General features: G+C 42.5%; 1 protein-coding gene across 6 annotated transcripts in view; it reads right to left on the bottom strand.

The window, feature by feature from the left end:
- LOC143335575 (RNA-binding motif, single-stranded-interacting protein 3) overlaps window positions 1–12319 on the bottom strand; it is a 266419-nt gene that overhangs the window by 132399 nt on the left and 121701 nt on the right. For all 6 annotated transcript variants that reach the window (XM_076755107.1, XM_076755109.1, XM_076755108.1 and 3 more), the window contains one exon: window positions 1371–1429. In XM_076755107.1, coding sequence (XP_076611222.1) covers window positions 1371–1429 — 59 coding nt within the window. The remainder of the gene's footprint in view (window positions 1–1370; window positions 1430–12319) is intronic.

The following is a 12319-nucleotide window of genomic DNA, read 5'->3' as shown; positions in this document are numbered from 1 at the left end:
TTTGTACACATCTCCCCTCTGTTCACCTCCCTCTCCCTCGCTGGGTGCAGAGCAGGACCATCCTTTCCACTCATAAAATATGTCTGCTTATATTTGTTTCTTGGCATCTCAGCAGCTCAGCATTCCAGGAGTGTGACTTATGGGAAACATTGTCTTCCACATAACACAGTGCTAAGCTGAGCTGATTTTTTTGTGCTGTGCATAACTCAGGTTAGCTAAACACGAAGAGGGATAACCTGCGATCGAGCTTTATCTCTTCTTTTTTTCCAGTCTCAATCTGTCCCCCCCCCTCGGTTCTTTCACCTCTTTAATCCACCCTGTGCCGTGTCCTGTGACCTGTGGATGCATCCTTCCCACTAACACGCATCCAGTCTTGTCTTTAATAGCCCGCAGGACTCACAAAAAAAGGACCTGTCAAGATAATCATCCCCTTTTTTTCTAGCCTCTAAAAGGCACAGGTTCTTTTCCTCAACATTTTGACCCTCAGCATGCCTGGCAGGATAAACTCAGGTGTGGAGCAGGGTTAAGAAGGCGGCTTCACCTTGAAAGGCCACACTTGAGAGCCCGGGAAACCACAAAAAGCAATTAAAAGTATTGATGGAACTTCAATAGCTCTTAAACAGTGCTGCCAGACACCTCGGGGCAAGTAGCACACTAATCTTTTTTTTTTTTTCTCCCTCATCTCTCCATCGCTCCCTCTCTCTCCCTCTTTCTCCACTGAAGACTAAGCTGGTCTTGATCATTACCAACTGATTGCAATACAAAAAAAGGAGAACGTGTGAAATGTATTTACTGCTGTGCGAGGCAGGTGGCTGAAGTGAAAATGGAGCCAAGACCTCAAGAAGGTGAGTGTGACAATGATAGTAATTAAAGTTTATCTATTCCCAACTAGCTTGTTAGCCCTCTAATTGGTCCAGTACGCGTGTATGTTCAAGCATGTAAATGCGTGCAGCGTGTGCACGCCAGAAACAATTCCAAATGAGTCACTAATGTCATTGCAGCGTGCGCACCATTTACTGCGCCGACACTAATGGACCTTTTCAGGAAACACACTTTCCAAAAGATTGTCTTCCATATGACAAAACAGGAAATCGAAGAGGAGATAGGGAGGGGTTGAGACAGTGGCTGCCTGCCTGCTTATCCTTGAAGCAGGGCAGCGGCATCCAAGAACAGGTTGTTTACCCAAAGCCTTCCTGCAGCGTTAAGCCAGCTACTCGCTAAATCGTTGATTTACAGCGCAAGGCTTCCTCGGCTGATGTCTAAATTTACGCGAGGGCTTCGATTGCTGCTCCCGTGACAAGACACAGTCTAAAGAGTGATAGCTGGTGCGCTGAAACAAAGCGTACAAGACAGACAAACTAATGACTTACCTTTGCACTGGTTGGTGTTCTTATCCAGAATGGCCTTGGTTGACACTATTTTTCCATACCTGTAAAGACAGAGAAATAAAATGTAGCGCTTTTGACTCAGAATGACCTACAGGACCTTCAGCTGGCGTGGCAGTTCACTAACACTGCCCTCCCATGATTAAAGTACAGGTTGTGTTTTCCATACGCTCTGCCATTTAGTTGCAACTAGCAATTTGCAAAGCAGCACAAATGTCAAAAGCCGTTAGAAAGAGAAATCACTTGAGGTTAATAACATTATGTTTATGGCTGACTTCAAATGAATGTGCGGGCCTCTGACATTTGAGCGAGTCACTGAACATTTTCCAAAGGTCTAAAAGCAAACGAGCACAGTGAACGATCTCAAAAGTTAAGTTGTCATATTAGTATACAGTTCAACATGTTAAATTCTGACTAATTCCTTTCACATCCAACGACACCGTGAGCTGGTCTCTCTAGTTATATGGAAGTATTGTATGAAAAAACGTGTATATATGCATCTTATCTTTTGATATTTGCAAACGTGTTCTTCATATATTCTTCTTTACAATTACAGGAGCCGTAATTTATATGGAGGTGTGAGTAAAGTGAGTGCAAGTGACGATCATTGTGCAAGGTTTTTTGGTTTTTCACTATTATAACATACATATGAGGAGCATAAGATTCAGTGAAACTCGACACAAAACCTGAATTTGTCCAGGAAAGTCCACTGTGCTCATTATGTCATTGGTGTAGCTGACTGTAAAACTGAGAGGTGTTAAATTCCTTTATTTCGTAGTTCCATATGCACGCTGGGTTGCTTTGATTTTTTGGAATTGAAAGACTGACCTTACTGACTGACTGACAGTGAGTTATTCTATCTGCTTGTCTCAGCTAAAACTGCAACATGCTGCATTGTGTGCAAAGCGGGTAACACCGTAGCACTATCAGTGTGTGTGTGTGTGTGTGTTTGTGCCAATGTGCATGCATGCACATACTGCATGTATCTGCATATACTGCACGTATCCGTATGAGTGAGCGTGTCTGCAGCTGTGTCCTTGCTTGTACAATTACAATTGTGCATGTGATGTATATGTGTCTGTGTATAAATACATAAGCGAGAACAATTCCCTGTGTGCTGAACGCACATCACAATGAGTGAGCTGAGGAAAGACAGCGATGCTCTGTGCATTTGCACACATACCCCCCCCCCCCCCCACACACACACATAAACACACACACACACACACACACACACACACACACACACACACACATTCTGTAGGGAAGAAGCAGTGGTGCATCCCGGCCCATATTTCACCAGCAGGGGATAATTGTGCCATTTCTCAACGAGTGGCGGAGACTCTATTTACTGCATGCTGCGGTGGGGTGGGTGGTGGATATGAACTGATGAGCTCCGAGAGGAAAACTACCAGCTCGCACACAAAAATACAGATACCGCATGAGTACACACACACACACACACATAGAAAAATATGCACACACAGAGACAGCACTCACCAATCAGTGGATTGTCTCTCTTCGGCAGATAAACAGGCCATTTTAGCTATAGGGATTCATAATCTACTGCCACAGAACAGGACTAACGCGCAATGTTTGATCACACTGAGACACTCTCAAGCACAAGTACACAAGATGAACATGGAACAGCGAGCGCTCATTTGATTAGAGAACATGCAGAGCTGGGTTGGTAAATGCAGTATTTCAGTGTTTGTTGAGAAATAAACTAGAGCAGGAATTACAAGTACTGAGAATGGTTTGAAATCCTCAGGTGTAGTAAAGATACACACATACATGTATGGTGAGAGAGAGTTTTTTGATAAACTATTTATTGATAAAATAATGACAATGAATTAGCACTGAACACCTGGAAAATCAGAGCTTGTATTGAATCTTACTGACAATATTGATATTATATCAATCTATTGCCTACCTCGACATGCAAGCCACCGAACGGAGTTTGCTCCTGTGTTTATTTGCGAACAGGTGTTTGCCCTGTTTCGGTACTTAAGTGAAAAATTTTGTATGCTTTCAGTCTGGGAAGCAGTTAAAAAGCTCAGTGCTTTTGGCACAAATTGGGGGAAAGTTCTCATTAAAACTTTGTTTGGACTCTGGGGAAGCAGGAGACAGTAGCTTTCCAATGCCAACTCATCACTGCTTGCCTCATTAAATGTTAAAGATGGCTCATCAATGCATCCTTTCCGCGGTCCAAATACGCCACAAAGACACTGCAGCGAGATGAAAAGGCAAGGTGGAAGGAGCCAGCTTTGTGCCCATAATGGAGACATATTGGAGACGGATGGAGAATGTGATCAGCATGTTCATGTATGTGGCGTGTGTATGTGTGTGTGTGTGTGTGTGTGTGGGGCTGTGTACGACCCTGCTGGCGGCTCCTTCGCCTCTCTGCCAGCCAGGCCTGGGGAGGCTTTGATGTGACAGAGGCAGTCCCTGTGAGCGCAGGTTTAACACTGTGATGCTGTGGCCGGGATGCAGAGCCTGTCTCCACTAATCCTATTTCAATCACTCTCGCAGCCTCTTATCTCTGACTCCGCTGGCCCTCGGCCCTCCCTCCTTCTCGCAAATCTTCTCCCTTTTGCTCACTCTCTCTCTCTCTCTCCATCCTTCTTTCTCTCTTAATGTCCCTTTACCATCCTCTCCATTTCTCCTCCCTGTACTGTACCCTTCATTTTTCTCCTTTTGTCTTTCCCTTCCTCCTCCCTCCTAATAGGAATCCCATGGCAATCATTCTGATGCAATATCGGATCAACCCGAAGAAAAGACGACACCAGAAATGAAACCGCCTATAAAAAAATAGAGGCTTTATGAGCTATTTTAGGCTGATGAAAATGCACAAATTGCGGTGGATGTAAAACATGTCATCCGCATGACAGCTGTCTGGGCATTGAAATGCAATAAAACTGAAGCTGAGCCGAAAGCTCAGCTGTGTTTTTAAGAGGGCAGCTGCATGCACACGAGTGACATTCCCAGCGATGCGTTCCTCTCGTTTCTCACTCTCTTGCTGGGTGAAACGATCCAGGCGTACTCCATTCCCGTCATCAGAGCTGGGAAAGTGAAGTGGCTCTTTGCTGTACGTGGGCAGAGAGAGCTGGATGGAACCACAACACGTCACTGTGGTGTTGCTGGTACACAGGAAAGCGCAGCGCTGGAAAGGATGGACGGACCACCCAAGCGTTGCGCTGAGGCCTTGCCTTCAGCCTCTGGACACACTCTGCAAAGGTTTGCGAGTGTGTATTTAATTACATAACACAGCGATGTCTTGAGCAGTACGTAGCTGAAACCTGAACTAGAATCTAAGGCCACAGTCCTCTGAAGGTCTTTGTATATATGCTTAGTAAGGCATGCGTGTGTGTCTAAACACACTGTATCTGCATATGACTGTCCATCTGAGCCTGCGGATGAAGGCTTGAACACAGCACCGTTTGAGTGAAGTGACTCCCACTGTTTGATGAAAAAGAATGGAGAAATGACGCACATGCAGATAGGGGTAGGCTTGACTGTGAGACTCTCAGAAAACTCTGCTCCAGGCATGTTCAGCACCTTTGGAGCACCTGTGCAGGGGGATGAGGCAGGTGCGATGCACAGTATGAAGAACAATAACAGCAATTTTTCACCTCTTGCAGGCTTTTATGCAAAAATAATTAGCATAATGTAGATACTGTAGCTTCTTCTGAGTTGTAGGAGCAGGTGCAGTAGACACCCACCATCTAGATTTATTATTTTCTCTGTGCAGCAAATATTATCCTGAGAGTACAATGTAATAAAAAAAAAAATATGTGTATTGGTTCTACACCACTGGCCCTGTCAGTAGCACAGAGCAGCATTCAGATACATTATTTCTGCAAATTAGTTCAGGTTGTGTCAACCTTTACACCAATTAGATACACACTAAACTGTAATAAGTATCAGCTGACAAAACAGTGATAATAAGTTTGTAGGATGAGTCAATCTGCAGTACAGACATCAACTGTAAGGATACAATGCATGAGCACAGAGTCAGTCAGCCAGTTTGAGTAAAAGGAACAGCTGCAGGCTGAACGTCTTCATCACATCGCAGATTATAGCTTGTGTTTCCTTGGTTTTAGATTTGGAATAGGCACGGCCAAGTCACCAATGTTTCCCAGCCAGCAGTAGGTGGAAGAAGTATTTTGTTTACTCCAATCATCCGTCAAAAGTATTTGCACATATAGTGAAAATTCTACCTATTCTAGTAACACTCAAGATACCCTACAATTTTATAGGATTTGTTTTAAGTCTTTGATGCTGATGCAAGAGACAGGAGTCACTGTGGCAGACACAGAGAGGACAGAGCAGAAAAAAAAAAGGATAAGAAACATGACTTCTTTATACTTTCATATCAAAGATGAAAAAGGAGAAGCAGGATGTAAGAAAGAGCAAAAATATGAAGAGGATGACAGATAGATGAAAAATCTCAAACAGCACGTACGAATGCTCACACAACAACACAACACTGACACAACTGAGTGAGGGAGAAGAAGAAAGAAACAGAATGTTGTGTCAATTTTCAAAGTGTGTAAACGTGGATCATATATACATACATACATATACATAAATATACCCTCTATATATGTGATAAGTGCATGTGTTTGCCTTGTCACTGAGAAGCAGTCGGAACCGTCTTGCTGTAAATATAAAAGCAGTGTGTGGCAGCTGCCCTTGACTGTCATCTCCTGTCTTATAGCAGCTAACGTGTCCCTCTTCGGCTCAGACAGAGGTCAGCTTTCTGTCCACCGGCCATCTTTTTGGATAGAAATATTAAACAGATCCCTTTTGTGATGTTTCTCCTCCAGTTGCTATGCGACTACAGGAAATCTGTTTGGATGTAGCTAACCTTAAGCTTCAAATATATCGAGATATATTTTTTCATTTTAAATGTTTTGCACCGTGAGAGCCGAAGAGACGCTGAACTGACAGCAGCAAAACTGCTGTTGGACTTTCCAATGTTTGACTGAAATGACTATATTTTGTATTTTAACTTTCAAATCTGGAGCCAGGGTCTTTTTCTGGCATGTAACCAACGGCGTTACTGATCAAGAATTTGGAATTAATTCGGTAAAATTTGAAGGAAGCCTTTTATGATCAGCAGTCGTAATAGATTGGTGCACTGATTGTGCTGTAAGATGTAAAAAGAGAAGTTGGCACTTACAAGAGAGATTCCCAGAGGGAAGAGCATTATGACAGTCAGACGTGTGAAGGACAAAAGGCACAGAGAGCAGCAGAGGATAGCAAGCATTCATAAATGATAATCATTTTTAGACCCAGGTAAAGTAAGAAGAAGGCTGGTGGCTAAAATAAGAAGGCGCATGACAATAAAGGACATGTATAAAGAGAAAGAAAATGAGAAAGAGAGACAGACAGTGACAGAGAAATAAACAGAGGAGGGCAAACCACCCTGATGGACACCTGGCAGGGATCAGAGCAGCTGTTCCACCACCTCTGAGTTGATATCAGTGACTTCTTCTCATGACCTCTGGGCCTCTCCACTGACAGTCTGCTGGTAATGGCCTTTATCTATATCCCAGCATGGAACTGCATGGAGACTACGACATGTTTTAGCAAAGTGACTCCAAAGTCGACCTTCCACCCTCTCCATTTTCGTTTCAAGCACAAAAGTTGTTTGTTGGCTCAAAGCTGCAAGTCTGCCTCGCTTGGTAAATCAAATTCATAGATGTACGTATTTAATATTATCAATTTTTACAGAAAGCATTGGTACAATTGTTGCTGTCAGATTAAATGAATCTTTGTCGTGTGGACAATTATTCTGTACTTTTGGAGAAACGGTCCACATTTTTGTTCAGGGATAATGTTGTCCAAATTATAAAAGCATTATAGTATAAATATCAAAACATTGTGTTGGCAAGGATGAACAGCAATGAATCAAAAAGCTTCAACAAATTGGATAATTCCTTTTTTGGCTTTAGTACTCCGTCTTTTTCTTGGCAGAATTTCATCATGTTTTTTTTTTTTTTTAGGTGCCGGGATTCCCCCGTGTTTTGTTGGCGGGTTTGCGGTAAACTGGCAAGTGCTTACTTTCAAACCTTTAACGTCTTTAAATGTGGTAAGCATCTTGGAACAGAAAGGTAATCCGACCTTAAGTGGTTCTTCTTTAAGTGGTAGCCTTATTTCTTTTTGTGTTTTGCTTCGACAAATGTCACCGTCATGAGGCACAGAGCACACTGGCAGCACTGCTGCACATCGAGTACTTTTGGGCATCATAATATAGCAAATATAATCTGGCAGAGAGAAAAAAAAAAAACACAATCAACATGCTGCTCCAAGGCTATTCGTTTCCTACAGATTTGGGTAACCGCGGTACCTTTGGCCGGTGTGTCACTGCACTCGTCTGTTGAAGTTGGCTGTGGTCAAACTCTCTGTGGTCATTAGCTGTCAGCAACTATTCTGACTTATATTTTTCCTTATTTCCCTACTGATGTGATTTCTTTTCATGAACATTCATTTTGCCTGTGAAAGGATGACAAGTTGATTAGAACCATTCAAACTTTCCCACCTTCCTACATAATAGAAATAGATTATAGCTGCAAGCAGAAATACGGCCACCGGGCTCCAGTCAGGTAATTTATAAAAGGAAAAGAAGTTGATTTAAAAGTTTTAGCAAGTGTTCGGGATTCATTGCTAGAGAGTTAAAATTTAAAACAATTCATCTTGGCATTAAGGGATTTTCAATAAAAGAAAGTTTTAAAATTCAGATAGCCATAGAGCCTCCATCAGGTAAATTGTTCCCGCAATTTAGTCTGTGTCACTTTGGATGAGACTGGATCAATCTGCTTAGTCTGGTCCATTTGTATTCCTTTGAATATATTCCATTTATGTCTTGCTGTGTAACTTTCTCATGAATAATCAATTACCATTTCTTTTGTATTAAATGAATACAAAACTCAAAATTTTGCCAAAATTATACAATTCAAGATGAATGGAATTCATTTACCGCACTTCCTCCACTGTTGATCTTCTGTGTGAGAGTCGTGTAACATGGATCAGGCACAGACAATTACTTTTGCTAATATGAAAATTGGTGAATTTGGAATTCTGTTTATGCTCAAGTGAGGCAGTTTTAGTAAAAAGAAAGAAAGTAAAAAAGAAAGAAGAAGAAAATGACACAATAAAGAAGTGGGGGGAAAAAGCAGAACAGGCAAAGACAAACAATGCCAAACTTATATGCAACCGGAGACTCCAGCACTGTCTTCACAGCCGTGAGTCATCAACCAACGTGTGACCACAGGTCAAAATAAGTGTATGCCAGTGCTGAAACTCTGGTACATAGCCAGCAGTGCTCCAAACAAAAATGAACTTTGTGTGTTCTCAAAGGCTGTCGAACTGTTTTCAAATGTCAGCACATGTACTGCAACTACAGGTCTGTTTGTTTCCTAAATAAAGGCAATTTTACCGAGCTGCAGGCACGGAAGACAACAACTTTCGACTGGTTTAGATGAGACGTGGATTTTAGCATGAACTTTGAAATTGTTCCGCTAATGTATACCGCAAAACGTAACCAAAGCACAACATTGTCGACCGTTGTGGGAGGGGGGTGAAGCCTGAGCACGCTGCATCAACTTTAGCTCTGTGTTGGTTGCATACTCCCAATTTAATCCATACTAATGCAAAAAAAAAAAAAAGTTCATTTAGAGTGTAAAAAACAAGGAATAAAAAACGACAGGTTGCAGGTTTATGGGGGTTATGTGTCCGACTTTTTCTTGGCCGGGAACAGTGACTTCCTGGAGTCTCTGCTGGTTGCCTGGCAAGACTCGAGGAAGTTATTGCTCTCAGCCAAGAAAAAGTTCCCCCATAAAACTGCAACTTGTCACTTATTAAACCGAAAAGATAAAACGTCTTAATCAGCGAGCTTTAGAGGTGCTGGTAGGTGGGTCGTTTTTACCTTTTGACAGCTGGCTGTTTTCAGTCTTTATGTTAAGCTGAGCTAACCACCTGACTGACAAATGTGAAAGTGGCGTCAATCTTCTCATCTGACTCATCTGAAAGCAAATAAACCTATTTCCAATTATGTCAAACTACTGTGTTCTATTAACATGTCTCAAGTTCCCCTATTTATTAATTTGGTGTTTTTATTCAACATTGTATCACACAAACTTGAAATCTGCCTAAAACAAATGATTTTAAATATGAGTGATGGTGTTTCCCTCTGTAAAATGCAATCAACAGACCAAGCAAGAGGATAGTGGATTTTTTTTTTTATAGGTTAAACAACAAAGAAAGCTGAGAGACAGGGCTGATACCTTCTGGTCAGTTGGTCGATTGCTTGGTCGATATGCTCTTGCCCGACCAAATGAGAATTTGGAGCAGCTCCAGCCTACGCTCCAGTTCCTCCCTCCCTGTCTGTGGCACAGTAGCCGTCAGTGTTGATCGGCTATTACTTTTGACGTGTAGCCGTGTCAGATATGGCACACTGAGCAAGATTACAGTGTGGCGACTACGGACAAGAGAGGCGGCTGCATCAGAGCCAAAGTAACACATTTTTGAATTGATTTATTTCATTGGCAATCGGATAAAAAAAATAACAATAATAATGTGCTTATTTTTTCCCAATTTTTTCCCCGACTACGGGCCTATTGAGAGGATAAGACAGCTGAAGTTGAAAAGCCGTTCGCAATTCCCAAAAAGTGCCTCAGACTGAGCCTGGGAAAGTGTACTACAGACTGGCAGTGTGTGTGTTAACCGAGAGCGTACGCAGAGAAAAGACACAGAGTGACAGTAAGTGATAGCGGGAAGCATTAGCCTGTTGTTCTGAGTGTAGCTCGTTACAATCTCTTTCTAACTCTCACGCACACACTTCTTCAGAGCCAGCGTTGCAGAGTAGCCCCTGTTTGTTTGGAAGTGTCCAACCTGTCAAACCCACATGCCATGCCCTGCTGTCTGACACGCACAAATGAACACATCTCATCTGTGCTGGTGCAGCTTCTGCTTTCTAGATACTGCTTCAAATGAAAGAGAAAGTCAGTGGAAGGAAATAGGGATAAAAGAGGGGAGAGGAAGGAGAGATGGGTAGACAGTTAAAGCCAGAGAGTCCAGAGATCTCAGGTTTTGTCCCTCACGTCAATCAGTCTTGTTGTACCGGAGACTCTGCTGTCGCTTCTGCTGGAGCTTAACAATTGTCCTCTGCTGTACGGCTGGAGTCAGATAAAATGCAAAGTACAGTTGGGAGGGAGGCACAGAAGACTGCTGCACACTGGTTGCTATGGCTTTTGGTATGCTATTAGCTCCTGGAGGCAAATTAAGGTGAAATGCAGCAAAGCACCCAGAAAACTTGACTGTTTTTAAAAGACTATGTAGGTATTTTGTGTGAGTCTAAGCCCAAAAGTCATATGAAATAAGCATCTGATAAACTAAAAATGCTATTCAAGAAAAAGACTGTTAGAGCATTATCTGTTAACAGAGTCAACTTCAGCGTAAAAATGGAAAAGAAGCTCTTTCCAGCCGCTAAATAGGCAAACTGTCTACGTGTCATGTATACAGTAATGGGGGGATAAATAATTCAAAAAAACCAGCCTGAGGCCAAATCAGCTTCTCCGCTCACCCCGCTCGAAAATCGATGTTTGGGGAGGAAAAAGGCGTAGCATTTTAGTCAGTTTGGCCAGGCCAACGAAATGACTATGTCACTTCTGCTGGAGCAGAGAAGTGGAGAGATTAACATGATGAAAAGATGTGAGAGAGCAGATGAGAGAGAAGAGGGAGACAGAGAGCACACGGCGAGAGGAGGGAGAACGCAACAGAGGATAACAGTGAGAAAGGAAGAGAGAGAAGAGAGGTGAGCGAAACAGAGAAGGGGATAGTGAGAGAGTGAGAAAGGCGTTCACACATCGGCTATGGAGAGTTCTGGTTCCAGGAACAGCAGATGCTTCCACTCAGCGTGAAGCTGTAGCTGTAGGAGTAGTTTAGTTTGGGCATTCCTGTGGCTGCCTCGCTACTTTTCAGAGGTTAAGCACCACTATCTCTTTATGCCCTGAGTGACAAAAAACTTGACTCTGCATGGCTGACGAGAGAGGGGTGTGCTAAAGTAGGAGGAGAGGAAAGACAGGTATAAAGAGACGTATAAAGCAAAAGAAACGCATTCGGTGAGAATAAAGCAACAAACATTTTGGATTAGAACTCGACCAAAAGGGTGTGTTACAAAATATCGATACAGGGATATATCGTATTACTTCCTCTTAGGATACCTTATCAATACAACGGTGCTAAATACCGATATTTTTATTAAAACATGCAGCTATAAACAGATTCCCCTGCCAGTCTGACTAACCAGACGTGGACATGGATAAGTTTCAGTGTGTTTGTGCATTTTTAAGACCGACACCAATATAGATGCCTGACATTCCTTCATAAAACATAAAGAACATTTTTTTTTTATCTGGATCTCTCAATAAAAAACATTATTAGAGAGGAACTTAAAGGAACAGTGTGTCGGATTTAGTGGCATCTAGTGGTGAGGTTGTAGACTGCAACCACATGAATACCTCCCGCCTTACCAAGCGTGCAGGAGAACCTAAGGTGGCTGCGAAGCCTGCAAAAGGCCCTCTTTAAAGCCAGTATTTGGTTTGCGTTAAGGTGTTGAAAACACAATGATTCTTACTTACTCTAATGAATACTTATATTCTATGCATACATACATGCATGTATGAATACTTATGAATACTGTATTCCATTGCTTCCATATTCTGCCAGTAGATTACCGTAAATCTTACGCACTGGTTCTTTAACACCATGCTGAAGAGCAGTGTTTGTACCTGTAACCACACCCAGCAGTGGTGTCACCGAAACACCCTGGAGTGCACTTCTACACCACTGCAGCCAGGTGAGAAGTTAAACCAGTGGAGGTCAGCTAAAAGTTGAAAAAGAAACTAATTTACTATAAAACGCAGTGG

Source organism: Chaetodon auriga, chromosome 17 (assembly GCF_051107435.1).
Source record: "Chaetodon auriga isolate fChaAug3 chromosome 17, fChaAug3.hap1, whole genome shotgun sequence".
Classification (NCBI taxonomy): Eukaryota; Metazoa; Chordata; class Actinopteri; order Chaetodontiformes; family Chaetodontidae; genus Chaetodon; species Chaetodon auriga.
Note: the sequence above shows the minus strand (reverse complement) of the source record. Positions and strands in the feature narration are given on the sequence as shown.